At 38.4% G+C, this 22,090-nt stretch overlaps 1 protein-coding gene across 1 annotated transcript in view; it reads right to left on the bottom strand.

The window, feature by feature from the left end:
* The window catches only part of DENND1B (DENN domain containing 1B), a 378,678-nt gene extending 363,162 nt beyond the window's left edge, over positions 1 to 15,516 (bottom strand). Inside the window, 2 exon segments of the mRNA XM_020971720.2 lie at positions 12,136 to 12,200; positions 14,871 to 15,516. Of these exon segments, the coding sequence (XP_020827379.1) occupies positions 12,136 to 12,200; positions 14,871 to 14,887 (82 nt within the window). The 5' untranslated portion in view covers positions 14,888 to 15,516.
* Positions 15,517 to 22,090: the final 6,574 nt, after the last annotated feature.

Genomic DNA, 22,090 nt, shown 5'->3' with positions numbered 1-22,090 from the left:
TAAGACTTTTGGGATACCCAGTATTAATAAGAATTTACACGTCCCCTGATTTTAATGAAACAGGGCATTTGAGATAGGTCAAGCCTCCTAAGAGTATCAGAGGGGGAAGCTCTGAAAAATTAGAGAGTAGCACAAGACACAAACCAAACTTTGGGAGACGAAAGCACCTGAAGGTAAAGGGAATACAGAAAATAAAGCAGGAAGATCACCAATACAAACCACCTAGGAAATTTATTAAATGGTCCCTAAACCTCTACCAGCACTAATATACATAATGTGTGTGTGTGTGTACATATAGATATAGATATAGATATAGTATTTTTCCTAGAGTCTGGTGGCAATAACTTTTATAATGTCACTAAAAATCAGCAGCCACCCTTACCATGTTGTCATTAGGTCAATTCCTAGCATACCATAGTTAAAGGAAGCAGGAAACCATGTCAAATCATTAATTATACAAAAGACAGTAACTCAAAATTGTCAAATGAAGAGAACAGCCTTGTAGATAAAATAGATTTTAACTCCAGCAATCATGACAAAACTAACAATAGGGAAACAATGCTGCTAGAGTTCCTCTGAGCTACCCTGACTCATTCTCACACCTAGAAAGTCTCCATGCATTTTAAAAGGGTTTTCCTCCCACTATAAATTTTGATAGCATATCCCTAGAGTAAGAAGAAATTCTCAACAACAAAAATGACTATTTTGAAGAAGCAATTCCTTTGGGAATATGGAGACATCACCAATGAGATTCCTTTGGCATAATGCTAGTAATTTGTAAGTAATTTGTAATTTGTAATAAATACATCTTATCATTTTCATTTGCTTTGTTTTCATCCCAACATTTCAAAATTATTTACACTGTAGCCAAGAAAAGTTGCCTATTATATTTCAAAGGATTCTAAAAAAATTTATGAAAACCGGTGTTTCTGTGCTCCGACCAATTAGTTTAAGTCATTCAAGAAAGAAAATCCTGACTAGACAATTATATAGAAGAATTAACTAATAAAATGTAACTGCCACTTATATGTTAAAGTATATTTTTCATTGCAAATATTATTAAATGTATTCCTTATGTCGAGTTAGGTACATAATAAAAAAAATTTTAAATCTCTAGATGTCTTTAAAAGTACCTCTGAAACACACGAGTTTAAAAGTTAAGGAAAGAACAAAGTTCCAAGAGAAAAACTGAATGAATAAGCTTGCTTTACTGTATCCACACAGCAACAGCTAAACAGTAGCCATTTTGTTGCTGTCATTCAGTTGTTTCAGGTGTATCCATCTAACTCTTCGTGACCCCATTCGGCATTTTCTTGGCAAAGATACCAGAGTGGTTTGCCGTTTTCTTCTTCAGCTCATTTTACAGATGAGGAAACTGAGGCAAACAGGATTAAGTGACTTGCCCTGGGTCACATAGCTAGTTAAGTATCTGGGACCAAATTTGAACTCAGGTCTTACTGACTCCAGCCTCCCCCTACTCTATCAACTGCACCACCAAGTTACCCTCAACAACAGGGAAACAGAGCTTCTTTTCCCCTGGAGAGGAAAATTGCAATCATGTCAATGTCTCTCAAATTTAACAAGTGGATATAATTACCATGTAATATCAGAAAGTCGACTTGGAATAAGACAATAAAGTATACCAAAATAAACGTACTGAAAATCCAGTCTAAAAAGAAAATAAAGACAGACAACTGAGGGGAAAAAAATCTTTGCAACAAGTATCTCTGATAAGGGTCTCATTTCTAAGACATATATGGAACTGATTCAAATTTGCAAGGCTAAGTAACTCCCCTACTGGATAAAAGGAAATGAACAGATAGTTTTCAAAGGAAGAAGTCTAAGCTGTCAATAGCCATACAAAAAAAAATGCTCCAAATCAATAATAAGAGGAGTGGAAATTAAAGCAACTCTGTGTTTCCACCTCACATTCATCAGACTGGCAAAACTGATCAAAAAATGGAAAATGATAAATGCTGAAGGAGCTGGGGGGAGAACAGGTACACTGGTTCACCATTGGGAGAGCCATCAAGGAAAGTAATTTGGAGTAATGCCCCCAAAGTTACTAAATTGTGCATATTCCTTGACCTCATGATAGTTAGTAGGCCTAACACCAAAAAGATAAAAGAAAGTGGAAAAGGAAATACACATATACAAAAATATTTACAGCTGTTCTTTCTTTAGTGAATAAAGTGGAAACAATAGATGTCCATCAATTGAAGAATGGCTGGACAAAGTATGGTGTTAAAAGAAATAAAGGCAATAGTTTCAGTAAAACTTGTGAAGATTTATATGAAGTGAAGCGGATTAAAATGAACAGAACAGGTAAACAATTTAGACAATAAAAATGACACTGCAAACATAGACAACTTTGAAAGACCTAAGAACTCTTAAGAATAATAATTATCAGCCATAATTCCAGAAGATCCATGATGAAACATGTTATCCATCTCCTGATATAAAGATGATGGATTTATGATGCAAACCAAGTAATAATTTTTTGGACATAGTCAATATAGGCATTTGTTCTGTTTAACGATGCATAATTGTTTCAAGGGTTTTAGTTTTTCTTTGGGGGAGAGAATGGAGAGAGGAGGGGACAGAAAAAAAAAGTGCAAAAATATAAATTCTACAACATTTATGAGTTTTACATTCATAAAAGCCAAGAGATAAGGCATAAAGTTTAGAAGTTTTGACATTTGATCTACAATACTCTTAACAGGCAGTTTTATAAGGATGTTGCATATTAGTCCTTAATGTAAAAATGCAATTGCTATTAACCCTGTGACCCCTTCATTTTATTTGGGTGTTTTTTTTCAAAGACCAAAAATGACATGCCCAAAAGGCTACACTCTAAAGAACTAAATGAAAAAAATTTCCTGAGGAAAAAAAAATAATATTAAACACGTTAATCTCCCCTCCTCTTTGTGAAAAAAAAAGCTATTTCGGATATACAGGAAATAATTTTTATTTGCATTAACACATTCAGTTGCATCTGGAACAAAAGGGGCAGAGGGAGAAAGCAATTTAAATTACAGTGCTGTTCTGAACAACTTAGCATGAAAACTATATTTTTCATCATTCATAAATTTTATCCTCGTTTGTCAACAAGACAATTATTCCATTTCTAACCAGCACTACTTTATAGTGTGTAACATGACTCAACAAAGCTATTACTTCCTAAGTTTTCATTCCATACTGTAAAACTGTAGCCCCCAAAACAAAAGCTAAATAAATGTATAAAGAAGCTGTAAAATTCTTTTTTTGCTTGGGTGGTATGGAGGTATGGGAGAGGCTCCTGAAGGCTTAGATAATAGGGACAGAGAAATACAGAAAATTCAGAGTGGGATCCATAGTGCACACAGGCAATGTCAGCACATATTCACCATAACACTAGATAAGAATGAATCTGTTACTGGAACATGAGAGGTGGTGTTGTACTCCTGCTCCTCAATAGCAAGCCCAGCAAATCACAGATACTGAGTATGGCACAGTTAATCACTTTAGAAATCAACTGTCTTGGGCAGTGGCAATCAACAGAAATTACCAAAAGCAGAATGCTAGGGAGGCCTAGTCAATTTTGTCATAAACAACCAACAAATCCAGCCATCACTAAGATAAGGTGAAAGGGAGAGATTTCCCAAAAGGAAATCCTACCAATGAACCTCCCAAATACTGAACTTGTAATAAAGAACAAAATCCACAAATGCTGAAAAAATGATTCCTGAAAAGATACAATAGCATATAGAAGAGATGATATGTGGTCTGAAGTACACTATGAGTATGGTAGAGTTCCAAAAGAATGCTTATCTCCTGGAAGTAATCCTGAAAGCATATCTGATTCCATAAAAAGAAAATTTCTAGTAGGATAAAACAAGTTGAGACCTTCCTGTTTTTACTCGTCCTCTGAAGGAATGCAAATTTAACCCTATTTTTTGGGGGAGGGGTGAGGCAATTAGGGTTAAGTGACTTACCCAGCTAGAAAGTGTCAAGTGTCTAAGGCTGAATTTGAACTCAGGGCCTCCTGACTCCAAGGACAGAGCTCTATCCACTGCGTCACCTAGCTGCCCCTTTAATCCAGACTTCTATTGGAGCCAAGGTACTTTCCCTTCACACCCCCTTCTCCCACCTAATCTCCAGTCTCAGATAAGAGTAACCAGACCTACATCTGATCTTCCTCTTCCAACTCATGCTTAGTGTCCCCTGAAGAAAGGCTTCCAGGATCCAAGACTGGACTTTCATCTGGGCTAATGCAACTTTCCCCTAAGCAACTTCCAGCTCCTGCCACTAGTCTGATCTCCACCAGCTTCCAACTTAAGGTCTTTCATTAGACTTGAATTAGATATTAGGCCTTTCATCTCCTGCTGTACCCTGTCTCTCAAAGGAAGGGGAAAATTGTTAGGGAATGGAGAAACAGTGCCTCCCATCTAACCATCTAACCATGTGCCTTCCATCTCATGCTGCTAGCCAACTCTGAGAAAAGGAGCAGAGCCTTTCACTCAAAGATTAAGAGTCTTACACTTAGTCTTATTCTACACATCCCAGTGATTCTGAACACCTATAGATCATAATCCAAATCCTATTTTCCATCTCCCAGCACCTGATTCCTTAGTTCCATTACTATAAACCTCAAAATTCTAACCCATCCACCCCATCCACAGTGCCTTCTGGAATGCCTATTTCATAGGCACCAAAAGTTCCACCATCTTAAATCTTTTTCTCTCCTACTCCTTTCATCTTCTAGCAATCACTGAAACCCAACTCCCTTTTACTCACTCATGACAAAGCCTCCCAGGCCACCCTTTCCAATAGTGGCTATACCTTCACTAGTTGCCCTTGGCTCACTGCTTGAGATTTGAAGGTGGAAAGCTCCTTGCACTCCAATGCCATTTCCATTTCTAATTCAGTACCTGGCTCTTGATTTTCTCTCTTCTCTAAATCTTAACCTTCATCATACAAGAGAACTTCAATATACATATTGACTCTCTCTCAATAACTGGCCTAACCACACAGTTACTCAACTTATTCACTTTCCATGATCTATTCCTCCACCCAAACTCAGCCACACACAAAGATGGTCATACCTTTGATCTTGCCATCCATCATCTACAAACATACCATTTTCATGTTCAAGAATTCCAAAATCTCCTTATCTGATGGTAACCTATTGGTTTTCCACCCTTCCCTCTGCCTTCTCTTACCAAACCATTCTCTCAGTCCACACCATGACCTTCAACGTCTCAACTCCTCAGTTCTCTCCCAGGCCATCTCCTCTGCACTAGCCACTCTCATCTCTTTTCCCTACCTTGACCACTTGATGATCCAGTACAACTCTACATTGACCTCTTCTCTTTAGTCCCTGGTCCCTTATCATATTGCTAATTGTGTTCTGAGAAGCCTCAGCTTGAGCTGCTAAATGAAAGTGATATCAACTAAAAATTTATGTTATATAATCCTCACTGTCACTAGCAATCCTTCTACACTTCCATTATCAACTCACTATCTCACTCTCCTCAGCAGCTATTCCAAACTTTTTCATCCTTCCTCAAATTTCCCATGGCTCCACCCTCTCAACTGAGAACTTTCCCTAATATTTTACAGAAAAAAAATTGAGGTCATTCACAGTGAACTCTCTTTTCCTCACTTCATATCCCATTTCATTGAGACACCTTCACTATCTTCTGCTTCATTCCTGTGTCACACAAAGTGGTGGCCTTACTCCTTACCAAGACTAGCCCCTCTATCTGCATAAACAATCCTATTCCATCTTGTCTCCTCCAACAGAATGCCTCCTCTTCCATCCCCACTCTGCTATTTATCCTAATATTTTCCTTGGGTATTAACTCCTTTTCTACCACCAACAAACATGATCATGTCTTCCCCAACTTCAAAAAACCCCTATTTGTTCCTTCCATCCCCATTAATTCTCTTCTGCCCTTGCTGGCTAAAGCCCTTCTCTCCTCTATACTGCCACCACCTTGGTGTAGGCCTTCATTACCTCATGCTTGGACTACTGTAATAGCCTGATGATGAGTTTGCTTGCCTCAAGTCTCTCCCCACTCCCATCTACCCTTCCATTCAGCCATCAAAATTATTTTTCTAAAGTACAGATCCAACCATGTCATTTTCCTATTCAATAAATTCCAGTGGTTCCCTATTACCACCAGAATCAAATACAAATATAGAAATACAAAATCCTGTTTGGTGTTCAAAGCTGTTCATAATCTAACATCCCCCCACCCCATCTTTCTAGGTATCTTATACTTTATTCCCCACCGTGTCCATTAAATAGTGACATTGGCCTCTTTTCTGTTCCATGAACAAGACACTCCATTTCTTAGTTCTGGGGATTTTCTCTAGCTGACCATCATATCTAGAATGATGTCCTTCATCTCTGCCTAATGACTTCCTTGACCTCCTTCAACTCCCAGCTCAAATAGTACCTTTTACAGGAAGCCTGTCCTAACCCCTCTTAATTCTAGTCCCTTTGCTCTTTTAATTATTTCCTATTTATCTTATATATAGCTTGTCTATGCATAGTTGTTTGCTTGTTGTCTTTTCCCATCAGATTTGAGCTCCTTGAGGACAAAGACTATCTTCTGCCTCTTTTTGTATCCCAGATGCTTAGCACAGTACCTGGTATACAGCAGGCACTTCATAAATATTTACTGACTGACTAAAGTACTAAGTTATGTCCAAAGATGAAAAATAAAGCTGCTGCCTAAAATGTTAACTATTTCCTTTAGTATGTCTTTCTCAGTTATTTTCATTAGACTGTGAGCTCCTTTGAGGGCAGGTACTGTCATTTGCCTTTCTTTGTATTCCCAGTCCTTAACACTGTGCCTGACACACAGAAGGTGTTTAATAAATGCATACTGACTGAATGACTGATTGAAGGGAAAAAAAAGACAGATGAAGGACTTCACCTAATCAAAACTAACAGCAGCTATACACCAAGTCAATAAGCCTTTCTATATCTAAAGACATTTCAAGAAATTATCTGTTTATTATGCTTCTGAAAAATTAAGGAAGTGGCACCCTTGAATATAAAGAAATATATCCAAATTCATTCAGATAAGTGAAAGGATTTATATGAACTGTAACTATTTTAGCATCTTGTGCTAACTCCAAAACCTATCCTGATTCCTCCAGTTGCTATTACCACCCTCAGAAAGTACTCTGCATTTATTTACTCAATATTTTATCTGTGTACATGCTGTTCCATGATACCAAACAGAAGATAATTTTGGCAGGAACTGTTTAATTTTTGTCTTTGCTTCTCAAGCGCCTAGAAGAATGCCCAGTCCATAAAAGGTACTTAATAAATCCTTGCTGAATAAAGAAAAGTGTTGTGAAGTACACAATAAAATGTGAGAAGTGTTACACCAACTCATATAAAAACAGCAATTTTATTAACTCCATGAAGAAATTAGATCCACCAAGAATAATGGATTTCACACTTAAAATCTGATCAAAGGGGTTATCCCTTCCACATATTGATGTTCCCCAACATGATTCTGCTAAATCATGGGTCAGCACAAGAAATTAAATGTGAATTTTGCAGAAGCTGCAGATGACACATGAAGCCCAGCAGATAACACAGAAAAAGTTTAGAAACTCAGACATGCATAAAAAAGTACACTATTGTATACTATCAACATATATGCTAATAATTAAGACTTCTCTGGTATGAAGGGAGAGCCAAAAATTTTTCATGTATTTTCTAGATCACAGGGGCACCACATCCCTAAACCCCACAATGTGGAAGGGATAACTGTAACAATCTCTGACATTGTATTATGGTTTGCTACTACCACCTCAAGAATTTCACTAATACCAATTTAAATAGTAATATATCAAATGTGTTCAACTGTAAACAAATTATATAAGTCCTGTCAAAGCAAATACAGAAGAAACCAGATGTTTATAGAGAAACAACTATTCAAACAGCTTTCTGTCTTTGAAGAACTTTATTACTTATTATGCAAATGAAATATGAAAATATTATGAAAAACAAATTTCTCAACTTGAAATAACAATAATTTGCTTTTTTAGCCCACTTAATTGATATTATTTGCAAAAAATAACTTTCTGAAATACACATCTTTGATTTTAAGTAAAAAAATTTTCTTAACAGAAAGAGATAGGGCTACTATTACTGGAATTAAATTAAGTAGCTTTTTTTTAAACTTTGAAAACTGATCCATCCATACTAATTGAAACAGAGATAGAATAAATCATTGAAATCAGCAGGTAATCCCAAATTTACATATTAACCATTAGTTTCACCTCCAGTGTTATCAACTGAAATGGACAATAGATGGATTGCTAATAAGACTTAGTGAAAATATTAAAAGAGTAGAAAGAAAAGCAGCTAAAAAGACACACTGAAAAATCAATAATCAGCTAGACTTTCTTCCCTGAACTATGGAATATGGAATAGATTACAAATAGTAAGGGGTTTTAAAATGCTCCAAAATCTCAGTGGAAAAATAAAATCATACAAAAATTACTGGCTGCATGTTCACTCGGACCCTTGACTCACTAGTTATGGTAGGAGACTTGATCCCCATTGTCATTTCCAGATTCTTCCTCTTACCATCACCACTGAGCAACCACTCCTTCTCTGAAATTCATTCAATCCAAATTTATCATTTATTCAAAATCCTGGCAGCCATTATCTATTGATCCTGATGGCATTCTCCTTTCTTAATGAGTTAAACACCTGGCACACAGTATTTCTTTCCACCACAACTTCTACCCTCATTCAAAGGTACTTGAACATACATACTGATGATTCCTCAACCTAGGAATCCTAACTAGTCCCCTCCCAAATTCTGCAACAGAATGCCCCCATATTATCCCTGCTTTCTCTCTTACCTCCAATCTCTCCTTATCTATAGGCTCTTCCTTCCCTGTTGCCTACAATTACACATATCTCCCCCACCTTAAAAAAAAAATCCTCACCTGATCCAACCATTCCTTCTAGATATTGTCCTAGCTCTCTCCTTCCCATTTCTCAGTTGAACGGGAAAAAGCTCTCTACGCTATGTGCCTCCACCTGTCTCTTCTTACTGGCTTCTAAACCCTCTGCAATATGACTTTTAACCTCATCATTCAACTGAAACTGCTTTCCTCAAAAGTAATGATAATCTTTTAATTGTCAAGTTTAAGGGCCTTTCTTCAATCCTAATCCTTCCTGACCTAAACCTTCCTGGCCTTTGAAACTATCTATAACGCTCTTCACCTGGATATCCTCTCCTCTCTAGGCTTTCATAACACCTCTTTCTTTTCCTTATTCTTCTCCTAAATATCTGAGGACTACTTCTCAGGTTTGTTTGTTTTTTTGGTTTTTGTATTTTCTGGATCACACAGTAGGTATCTCCCAAGACTCTGTTCTGGGTCCATCTTTTCTCTCCATATGTTATCTCACTTAATGTGACATTAAGTGCCATGGGTTGAATTATCATATCTATACAGATGATTCCCAGATCCATCAAGCTGGCCTAAATCTTTCTCCCAAGTTAAGTTCCAGTCTCATTTCACCAACTTCCTTTTAGACATCTCAAACCGGATACCCCAAAGGGATCTCAAATTCAACATGCATAAAACAAAACATTTATCTTCCCCCAAAAAAATGCTCCCCCTCTCTTCCCAACTTTCCTATTACTAACAATGAGATCTACATTCTCTCAGTCAACCAGGCTTGCAACCTCAGTGTCATCCTCTATTCACTTACACTCACGCAAGACATCCATTCTGTTGGTAAGTCTTATCATTTTACTTTCTCAACATCTTTCATATACATCCCTTACATCCACTCAAAAAGCCACCACCCTGATGTAGGTTTTTATCACCTCCTACCTACACTACTGCAGTAACCCAATTAATTGCTCTTACTCAAGCCTCTCTGCTCCCCATTCCATCCTCCACTCAGCTTAAAAAATCATTTTCCTAAAGCTCAGATCTGACTATGTCACCCCATTACTGAATAAACTTCAAATGCTCCCTATTATCTCTGTAATCAAATATAAAGTCCTCTCATAGGACACTCCTCTTAATTTCATCTATGCTATGACTGGAATGCTACCCTCCACAGGTCTAACTCCTAGTTTCCCTAATTTCTTCAAAATTCAGCTCAATTCTTACATTGAGCAAGAGGTCTTTCTTAGTCCCTCATTCCTCCTATCATAGTTCCTTCCCTCTAAGATTACCTTCAATTTACCCTTTATGTATCTTACATATACATAGTTATTATATATTGTCTCCTCCATTAAAATGTGACCTCCTTGAGAGTAGGGACACTGTTTTTGTTTTTCTTTGTATCCAAGTGCCTGGAACATAGTAAGTGCTTAACAAATGCTTGTTGACAGACTGACAAAAAAAGGACTGTGATATATAGGCTAAACATTATTCTACAACAAATAACTGTAGCCTACATTTTAAAAGTTTTTTGCATTGTATATTCCCCCAAAGTATACTTTAGAAACCTTACTTATGAGCACCACTTCACTCACCAGAACCAATTATCTAGCAAAATGTCCTAGAAACTTTGGACCAAAAGTCTAAATATGGCAGTTTAGTATTTCAAACGGGGGTGAGGAGGAAGAGGAAGTATGAAATGGTATGTCCAGTTGAATTTGGAGGAAGAACTTAGGTGGTCATGAGAAGAGTGAAAATGAACAAATATCACAAAGGCACTTCAAAGATTGGATAAAGCTACACAACACTTTGAAATACAACTTGCCAATAGGCAAGTCCTTCCACTTCAATGGCTTAAGTCAGAGATGTCATGAAATAGGTAGCTGTACTAAGATTTTAAGATATGAAAGCAAGCCTAGTTTTCCTATGAGCCAACCAGTTTGTCCTCTTTAATGTAAGTGGTTCCAGCAATTTAGGAGCACGATGCCACCAATATGCTTCTCTCCATCTCATTTGCTGCTGAGTTTGGTATCTAAAGCTAAAAGAAATGGTCATAGACTTTTCACGAAGTGTCTACCTGAATCCTACAGAATTCTATACCCAACCAAAATGCTAATAAAAACCTATCTAGGAATTGATAACCCTACATATGACCAACAAATCTTGCAATTTCATAAAAATCATGCTAGCTTAAAAGGCAATAAGCAAGAGAAATTGCTTCTTTCCCCCATTAAACCAAAGACCTCAGAATAATTAATAAGACTCACAAATAATAGCAGACACATAAAGAAAATTTACAAAGCACTTTTTCATGCATTATTTCATTAGAGTCTATCAACAACCCTGAGAGAGAAAAACTGTAAGTATTATACCCAATTTGCAGATTAATAAAATAAGGCTAAGGAAGGTTAAATGACTAGTCAGTAATCATACAATTAGTAAATGCCAGAGATATGATGTGAATCTAAGTCTCTCCAGATTCCAAATCCAGCATTCATCGAACCATACTACAATGTCTCTCTCCTCCGTTATTTTCATGAATGGCAGTAGAAAACTGATTAATGATAATCCTCCAATTCATCAACTCAAAAACTGCTGAGGAGCAGGAGCAAAACAAATTAAAAAGTCTAGTATGTTTATTTCTTTTTTTTTTAAACTAGATCCATATAGGCAGCTGTCCTTGAGGAGCATCCTCTAAAAATGCAGAACAGCATCTTCTCAGCAACTTTATAGTTTTAGAGAATTGCCTGAGGCACTGAGAGGTCAAGTAACTTGCCCAGGGTCACACAGCCAATATATCAGAGGGGGAACCTGGATCCAAGTCTTCCTAACACTAAGATCAGCTTTCTACCCTACACCACTTGGAAAGAAGCATTAGAGTAAAACTGGTGGAATTTCCATTGGTATTGGCAAGACATCATGGAAGATCTGGAAAGATTTTCTGCAAAGATCATGGGAGATCTGACCAAAAAAAAAATTTGCAGGGATACATGAAAAGAAGATAAAAGTAAACCTATTGAAATTACTAAATAAACTAAAAGAAATTCAAGCTATACCGATATGATTTGCATATTTCACAGTATTTTGCTAATGATAATCTGAGACAGCTTCAGAGCACATATTTGCCACTCTTATTGTTGGAATTATCGTGTTTCAAACTCAACATCAACATGTTTATAAAAGAAAATAAATCTCTTAAGAAAAGACAAGTACCTTCATTCTCAATAGCATGACATTTCACCTTCAATACCAAGTCGAATGTTCTTTCTGGATTTTCTCTATAAGGAAAAGAACTCAGTTAAATTTATGCAGAAAGACAATTTTTTCAAACTTAAGTTTCCTAATAGTAAAATAATGTTTTTCCTCTTTTCAGTTTACTCCATAAAATTACATATTTTAGTTACAAATTTTCATCCTCCTTGACTTCTTAAAAATGCTTTACTCTATCTTATAAAAAGGAAATCTACAAAAAAGCCTCACTAATCCTTCAAAGACTTAATAATCTAAGGAAAGAAAAAAAATTTAAAGGCCAAATATGATCTACAGAAGCTGTTTCACTAAGTCACAAAACTTTACACCAAAAGTTAGACCATTATAAAAATGCTAACTAGCATATTCATAAATTTGCTTACATTTGAAGTTTTGCATATTTATTATTAGATTATCTGATAAGAAGCTTTAGAGCTATGACAAAGTATTCTATTTTTATATTAATTATCCTTTGGGAAAAATTGTTGGTTTTGTTTGTCTGGCCATCTACCTAAGTACTGGATTCATCTAAGAATGAAATTTGTAAAAAACACACTGAGGTCTTCTTGACAGAACCCATAGTGGTCTCCTTTTTTGATAGAACAGAAAAGATTAAACCACTTCTGTTCACATCGATTCCAGGACTGTTAATATCTTGGTACTTTGCTTTAAAATTGTTCATACTTCCTTTCAGAAGTTAATGCTACATACAAATTAGCAAAAAAAAAAAGTTTGTGAATTACAAAATCTCTATTGCCATAGAACACAGAGAAAGTGACAAATCAAATATTTTTGGATTAAGCATTCTTTCCCTGCTCATTCACTCCCAATTTATTTCAAGGAGACAATTCTGAAGGATTCTACACTCCCACAGTATTAGTAATGGAGGGGCTAGAGGTGGGGGAAAGGTGATGAGTGTCAAGATCATTTCCTTCAACCTTTGCAAAGCTTTCTAGTGGAAAGCTAGTCATTACTTAAGCATAAATACAGGACCAAAGAAAACTTCTAACAAGTTATATAATTCTAAATTATTACTATATACCTGTTCACATTCAAAGCCTTCTAGTAAAGAGCCAATCATTACTTAAGCATAAATACTGGCCATAGAAAACTTACATACAATTCTAAATTATTTCACTGTTCACATTCACTGGGTGATACATAAAAATTGCTCAGTTATCTCCCAAATGTTAAAATTAAATTTCACTTAAATATATCAACATTTAAGGTGAGAAGGAGGCAATTTCACACAAATGTAAGTATGTTATTTTGAAAGGGTCAGAGAGAAAGGAAGAAAGAAGTAACCCTACTTAGTCGACAAAATACTAGCTGGCATTTAGCATTATTGTAAGGCTTGTAAAACACTCTACATGTTATGTCATTTAAACTTTACTGAACAACTTTACTAAGAAAATTCAGAAGCTTTTTTAGGATAAAATGAAGTAACATGTACAGTTTTCTGAATACCTTAAGCACTAGGTAAAATGCTTGCTATTATTCTGTTTTATTTACATAATGTTATAATTCCCAGAAATAAACCTGCCATGCCCAGTTATCCTTATTGCCAAATTAAACAATATTGTATCCCTAACCATAACAGTGTGAAGACAACATATACAGCACTTTGTAAACCTTAAAGCGCTACACAAATGCTAGCTATTTTTGTCTTATTTGCATAACGTTATAATTCCCAGAAATAAACCTGTCGTGCTCGGTTATCCTTATGTGCCCAATTAAACAATTATACCATTAGCAATAGCACTGTGAAGATAACATATACAGCATTTTGCAAACTTTAAAACACTGTACGAATTTTAGGTCTTAATATTATCTTATTTACATTATAATTTCCAGAAACATACCTATCATGTCCATTCAGTAATCCTTATGTGCCAAAGTAAACAATACTAGATAACAAGCCATATAGCATTATGAAGAAAGCAGTACCCTCTGGTACTTTAACACCCTAATTTTGCTAGTTAAGTTTGAGAATACCTTGTGGACAGAGCCTCTATATCAAGAAATATCGAACACCCCCACCCACCCAAGACATCCTAGGCACAAACTCTTAGTGGTTCTATCTCGAGGACTGGAAAGCCTTCAGAACAATAAAGTAAAAAGTGACACCTTTCAGACCACACACCACACACACATTAAGTCTGACACACTAGATAAAGAAAAAGAAACCCCAGCTGGGCGGGGGAGGTTGGGGAAGGATGTCAAGAGGAGAGGAGCCGAGCCTCCCCCCCCTCCCCTTCCCCCTCCCCCCGACACACACACACACCCCTCGGGGGATGAGGTTTCCAAGCCTGGGTGTATCCATCCCGGAGGCACTCCCCACTTCCTTCCCCAGTGGAAGGACGTGAACTCCCGGACTCGGGCAGCCGCAGCTGCAGCCGCCGCGGAATGGGGTGCCCTCGGGTTGCTCCGGCAGCTCGATCCCCGCCGCCCAGCGCCGGAGACGCGGAGTCCTGGGGAAGGAAGGCTTTGAGGCCTAGTTCCCTCCCCAGGGGGCGGGCAGAGGGAATGAAGCGGCCGCCCCGGGAGCTCTCCCCGTGAGTCGCCCCCTCCCGCAGAGCCCTCCGAGGTGGCTTCTCCGTCCTAGTCCACCCCCATCCCCTGGGCTAGGACGGGCGGGGCGAGGAGAAAGCAGGACCCGAGGGTCCTAAGAGGAAGCTGGACCCCCGCCCCTCACTTACTTGGTCCTGCAGTCCATGATTACATGTCGAGTCCGAGCTCGGCCCGCTCCGCTGCTCGCCTAGATCCACGCAACTGGCCCCGGGGTCGGCCCCTCCTGGAGGTGCAGCTCCGTCAGCGCAGGGGCTAGTGGTCTCGGCCGGAGGCGTTGGCGGCTGCACTGCGACCCGCTCACAGCGCGGGAGTCTGCGGGGCCATTGCCCGCGGAGGCGGCGGCGGCGGAGGCGGCGTCCCCCGTAGCGGGTCCCGCAGCCCAGCCCGGCTCGGCCCGGCCCTGGTCACTGCGCTTCTCTCTGACAGCGGCGCCGCCCCCGCCGGCTCCAGCTGCTGCCCAAAGCTCCGGCCCCTCAGTTCCTGTGAGGGAGGGCGGCCGCTGCGGCGCCGGCACCTTCGGCAAACCAGGAAGTGCCGAAGAGCTGGGGGTGGGGAGGGAGCCCGGGACGCCTCTCCCGGTAGCTACACCTGGTCCTCGGGCCCTCAGGCGGCAGCTCTGGGCGAGGGCCGGGAGGGGAGAGTGCGCCCTGGGGTGGGGGGAGGGAGGAGGGGAGGACGGCGCCCGGCTAAGGGGGAGGGGGAGGAGAGCCCGGAGAACCTGGGCACGCGCCCCTTGGTGACTCAGCTCGAGGTCCCGCCAGGTGCCTGGCCCTATACACACATACACATACACACACACACACACACACACACACACACACACACACACACACACACACGCGCGCGCGCTCGCGCATATATACACATGCACGCACACACGCCCTGCCGCGGCCGCCCTAGAGGTCAAGACTCTTGGGGATCAAGCTGCTCCTGTTGGGACTATCGCACACTGGACCTGCACTATTTCCCACACTCCCTGGGAGATAAAGGGTCACTGGCTGGCGAAGGTGACTGATTGGGCACTTGCAGCACAGGCTTCGAGAGTTGGGTTTGAAGCCAGCACCAAACCGACCTTGTCCGTCACAAACCCGCTGTAGCCCGGCTGTCAAGAACTCTGAAGTCCAGAACCACGCACCTGCCTGCTTCAGGGAATAGGTGCATAAGTACTGTACTCATTAGAGTCTCGTCAGCACCGGGAACACTTGGGGATATTTTCCCCCAGTTGAATGTAACCTGCTATTTCAAGTCCTCAGTTCTCTTGCTTTTTTATATGCCTCCTATTTCTGGGGCATCCATTATTAGTGCAAAAAAGTAAATAAAACTCTGATTCATAACATCAGTATGTGCCTCAAGTTATATTCAATTCAGTAAACGTTTATTAAATGTCAGGCACTGTGCTAAGCTCTGTGGATGCAAAAAAAGGCAAAAGATAGTCATAGATAGATAGATAGATAGATAGATAGATAGATAGATAGATAGATAGATAGATGATAGATAGATAGATAGATAGATAGATAGATAGATAGATAGATAGATAGATGTGTATATACGTATATATTTATGTATGTGTGTGTATCTTCACATTCTTTGTGTCTGCCTCTTGGCTTCAAGTACCTGCTAAAAACCCTCCTTTTGGGAGAAACCGGATTTCTCCCTAATATTAGTGACTTACCTCTGAGATTACTTCCAATTTATCTTACATATATTATTTGTGCATAATTCTTTTCATGTTGTCTCCCCCATTATATGTTGAGTTCTTTGAAGACAGGAACTGTTTTTTGCCTCTCTGTCTGTCCAGTGTTTATTTAGTAGTGTCCAGCACATAACAGGTACTTGATAAATGTTTCTTGGCTTGACTAGACTCTCATACACTTGCCTTATAAAATATGGACATTTGAGGACCAAAGCCTCTTATCTTAGGTTACACTACCAGAGGATCAAGGCTGTTGACTGTCCATGGAGAGGAATTCAAAGGGATGGGTGGAGTTGGAATACCAACTTCTCACAGACTTTCCCTTGAAAGGATGGCAATGGTCTTCTCATCAACCTGCATTGCCATATGACAGAACAGAGAACCAAATTATAGGAGTCAGAAAGAAATCTTAAAGACCATCTAGTTCAGCCCTCCTCATTTTACAAATGAGAAAACTTCAGGAAGTGATGTTTTCCTTCAAGTAAGTTTTTCTTCAGTGCTGCTCCACAAAAATGGCAGAAAGATAAATGTAGCATTACTTCAGTATTAGTTACATTAATGTCACACTAGGCGTATTCAGAATCTAATCACCAGAATCAAAAGGTCATTTTTCCAACGTTGGACCTGCTTTCCAGCCATACTGCATGTTGTGTGACCATCAGTCCAGGGTGCTAAAAAATGTTGCATTACCAAGAACCAAGCAGAAAAGACAGAGTCAGAGACAGAATGAAGACATATGAATTATCAAACACGTGTGTTTTTTGTTCCTGATATTAGTCTATCTTTGGACAAGGCCTTTTACCCAAGTTTCTCAGTTGCCTTATTTGTAAAAATGGAAATTGTTAACTTGCGTTTCACACTAAGATATGAGGTTCAGATGAATATTACTAAAGCTTTTGAGGTTCTTTGAAAAATTATTCTATGAATTTCAAAGCATTCTCATTAATTACACGTACTGTATATATTCTCTCACAATTACCATTCTTCTTACAGAAATTACTAAGCTTCACATTGCTCTCTGAAGTGAAAACCACTTCCTCTCTATACACGACTGAATTTGTGGAACTTCTTCTTTCATTATAATTAAGTCTTCCTTATGGCAAACAGAATACAACAGCATTGCAAACTGTCCCTGCATCAGCAATTTGAAGTTGGGGGCGGAGGTGTGGGGGGTGGGAAGAATGAATAGAGTAAAGCAATAATAATTGGCCCTTTACCCCTCCATTTCCCATATTATTCAAATATGTAGACATCATACTCAACACAATTAAAAATAATTATTCAAATCTGGTTGCTTTGTAGAGGAAATACATTATACACACAGTGCCCCTATTGCTTCTTCAATATTCCAGTGAATCTATAATCTATAGATATAGATATAGAATCTATAATACCAGTCTATCCATGTTTATACAATCATGCCCATGCTCCTTCATGAATCTGCTACCCAAAATGCTGGAGACTTCTCCATGTCTTGACATTGGAGGCATACAAATGGATCATTTTGCAGGTTTTTCTGTTATCTTTTCCTTTCCTAAATGATAGGCTTCACTTTTTTCTTCCCATCCTACATTTTCTTTGATTGTAACCTTTAGATAATCTGCTTTATTTTTCATTGGCAATGTGCCGTAAGCTTACTCACACCCACTACATACCTTTCGATGGACCTCTCAGTGATCCTCAACTTCAGTTCTTCAAAGACTATGTATTATTCTCTTGATTTGCAGCCATACAACATCTCTAAATATGTGTGTGTGTGTGTGTGTGTGTGTGTATGTATGTGTGTATGTATTGATGTAAAGATATAGGCCTTTGTTTCAGGGAGAATTTTAAGGTCATTAAAACAACTAAGCAATTTGCCAAAAGACATTCAGCCTGTGGGCCTCGTTATTTTCTGTTCTGGACTCAGATCATTGTCCATTTGCAGTGTCTTCCTAAGAAAAATGTATGAATTGACAAGCTCTGTAGTCATCCAGCTAATTGTATATACTAGTCTGGAAATCAAACCTCACACACTAAGGGTTTTTTCCCTCTTTTGAAAGAAAATTACAGTATCATAAGACATAACCAATATGACAGAATGAAAGAAATGGGGGAAAACTTGTACGAACTGATGCACAGTAAAGTGAGTGGAATGCAGAGACAATATACACAATGATCGGAGTAATGTAAAGGAAAACAATTCTAAAGAACACAAAAACTGATCGATGCAATGATCAATAATACTAACTTCAGAAAAATAATGATAACACATGCCTCTCACCTCTTGGCAAAGGTATAATGGACTGAAAGTATAAAATGAGGCATACTTTTCCCACCACAACCAATGTAGTGTTGATTTGTTTTGCTTGACTATATTTATTTGTTACCAGGGAAGGTTTCTATTGGGGAAGAGTGGGTGGGTAGAGACAAATGTTTAAATAAAAAAAAAGAAGAAGAAGAAAAAACATCAATGAAACATTTTAAAAAGACATGAGTAAACGGAAGTTCAGAAGGGAATTAGCAGGTTACTTTTGTTACTTCTGTATTAAATTTAATATGTAGTTGAAAACAAACAATATTTAACAGAGTTGAAGGTTTCAACTTCGAATAATGTTCATTTTTATATACATATACATGCATTTTTATTTGAAGAGAAATTAATTTGAACTTACTTAAGTAATAATAGATCTCATTTAGGAGGCTTTGCAATGTTTAGTGGCTTATAATCAGCACAATGTCATCCACAAACAGAAGCACTTAAAGAACCTAACTATAGGGAAACACTCTTCCATTTGGATTCTGTGCTGAATGTACTCCATGGCAGTAGCAAACATCTTTGGCAAGCATGTCTTCCTGTTTTATGGCTTGCTTAATATTTGAAATCAGAAGATTATCAAAGCAATCTTTGCTGCCACTGAATTTAAGGAATCTTATGTGATATTGACTTGTGCATGGGAAACACCTTGTTAAAGAAAAGCCTTCAAGGCCATATTTTGTTCACTTAATCCACTGCTTTTTAATAGTCAAAAAATAATCAGCACAATTGGATTTTGTTTTATTTGTCTTTTAGTCAATTATTTATTTGACTATTATCTAGAAGAATATAAATTAAAAATTCTTTAGCTTGGCATTTAAGGCTCTCTATAATGTGGCTTCAGACTACTTTTCCATATTTCATATTACTCTGCTTCACTATAGATCCCAACAAAACTGGACTACTAGTCATTGCCCTCTTCTGTTCCATACCTACTTCCCATTCAATAGGTCTATGCCTAGGCTTTACTCCCTCCATCATTATCTGATGAAATCCTTCTTTTCTTTCCAGTCTTGGGCCAGGTGTTGCCTTTTCTATGTAACCTTACCTAATCTTCCTTCCACAAGAAGTCAGGGAAGACTCAAGTTTCTTCATAACCTCTCTCTGAAATATCCCTTGTAATTAGAGCAACAAGTGTGATCCATTCTGAAACTTTGAGAACACCATATGGGAAAGAAGTATTCACCACTATCTATAAGATACTCCCATCTCTCAATCAAGCAATCAATAAGCATTTGATTGGTATGATTGGTGGGAATGGGTCAGATGAAATGAAGTAGAAGTAGCAAGATGTGTCATTTGATTAGGTATCCGGGGTCAGAAAAAAAGAGCTAAGGAAAACAGCTCCTAGGTTTTAAATCTAGGAGACTCTCCCATTTCTAGGGTTCTTTTCCTGGATCTTTGCCCTATCACGTTCTACTCTGTATCATCATTATTTGTGTACATGACATATCCTCACATCTTGCTTATGTCATTTTCCATCTTTGTATCCCCAGCCTTTAACACAGTGTCTTGCATGTGCTAGGTACTTATTGTAGAACTGAATATGTTCCAGTGGCAGAAAACCTAATTTTGGACATTATTGTTATAACGAGTAAGCCCTCTATTCTGATAAAAAAAAAAAAGAACTGGACAAAAGGCTAAAATTTTAAGTTGTCCCTGGGAGAGTGTCAAGAGGAAGAAAAGGAGCTATTGAAAATGACCAAAAAAAAGGGAGAAAAAGGAAAAGAATTAAAAATGCAAGAAAATGTCATGGAAACTGAGGGAGGAAAGAGCACCAAAGAGAGAGTGATCAAAAAGTTTCAAATGTTGAAAAGGTCAAAGAAGATGATGACTAAAAAGAAAAAAAAAGTTTCCTGGATTTTGAAATTTTAAACTGTCACCTTAGAGCAGTTTCATTAAAAAGATGGAGGTAAACACCAGAGAACTGAGAGCTGAATGAGGAATGATGAGGAAAAAAGTCTACAGCTTACTCTTTCTAGCAGGGAAGGAGGGAAAAAGAAAAATAATTTGAGTTGAGTCAAGAAAAGTGTATTTTTAGGCTGTGGCAACATGGGCACATTTGTAAGCAGAGGGAAAGGATCCACTAGAAAGAGAAAGGTTGAAGATGCATCAGAGAGAGGATGATTGATGGAACAAAATGCTGGGAGTAGATAGGATGGTTTAATATCCTTGGTACAGATGAACAAACTGGGCTTGACAAAGAAAAAGGCTACCTTATCTTCTGAGACCTGAAGAAGTGAGTACAGGACAGGGGAGGCCATGGAAAGATTTTGAAGTGTGAAGAAGAGTTAAGAGAACTATTTCTTCTATTGGGCTAGTTCTAGGTTTCTGTATCTCAGTGTCCCAGACTAAGCTGCAAAACAGGTGCTGATCTACAGTTCCTCACTGGGTGCTCCCTGTGTGAAAAGGAGTAGTTAAAAAGAAAAAAAAAATCTCAATTTCTAATACTGAATCTCCCTTGATTAATAACAAAGATCCTACTGCCAAACTTTGGTATACTAATCTGACCCTTTATCCACTATTCTCAACAGAATAGATCGAATGGGAACTATATTAATGGGTCTGAAACTCTTCCTACTGAGGTAGCGGGCAAGATTGGGACATCAGATTATTGGGACATCAGATTATTAAGAAGAGCTAACCTGCAGCACTTTGGTGTTTACAAATCATATCTCATTTGAATGGATATGTAAAACCAAGACCAGCAAGCCCACAGCACATTAGCAAGAAATGGGCTCCTTAGAGCAGGATACAACAAGGATTAGAACAGGCAAGCTAAGGATTGATATTAAGAATTTCTAATGGAGGACAGTTCAAGGGTAAGTCAGTGGCCCAGAAATGGAAGCAGTCAGGAAAGGAGACAGCAACAACACAGTGAAAGGATTTCCTAGTTTGGAGCACTCTAGGGAACAAGTGGACAACTGTCCTTTGGTTCTCAATTCTGAAATGTCAATTTTCCTTGTTTATTAGGACTATTCAAAAGTACCAGGTCTCCAGAGGAAGCTAGTCTGCTCTCTATCCTCCAACTCCAGCACTATTTTGGCTCTTCTTTCTCCAGCCCACGTAGTGGAAGCTGTCACTGAGGGGGAAGGGTGAATTCCTAGCTTCTCCAGCTAGAACTCAAGCTGTAATTTCTCATAGAAACAATGTGTTAAATAATGGTTGTGTAGTTGAGTAAATACTATTAGTACTGTACTTTGTGTACACTGTGGGATGAACAGGATTTTGTGGGCTGAACTGTTAATCTAGTCAATATTTATAACATTGTTTCTAGAGGGGAAAAAAATGTGTTCCAAGTTCCAAACAACTTATTTGTAAATGAATCTTTGGAAAACAACCTTTTCTTTAATTGGGAA

The sequence above is a fragment of the Phascolarctos cinereus genome, unplaced genomic scaffold (genome assembly GCF_003287225.1).
Source record: "Phascolarctos cinereus isolate Bilbo 61053 unplaced genomic scaffold, phaCin_HiC Scaffold_5;HRSCAF=322, whole genome shotgun sequence".
Lineage (NCBI taxonomy): Eukaryota > Metazoa > Chordata > Mammalia > Diprotodontia > Phascolarctidae > Phascolarctos > Phascolarctos cinereus.
This window is presented reverse-complemented; position numbering and strand designations above follow the sequence as displayed.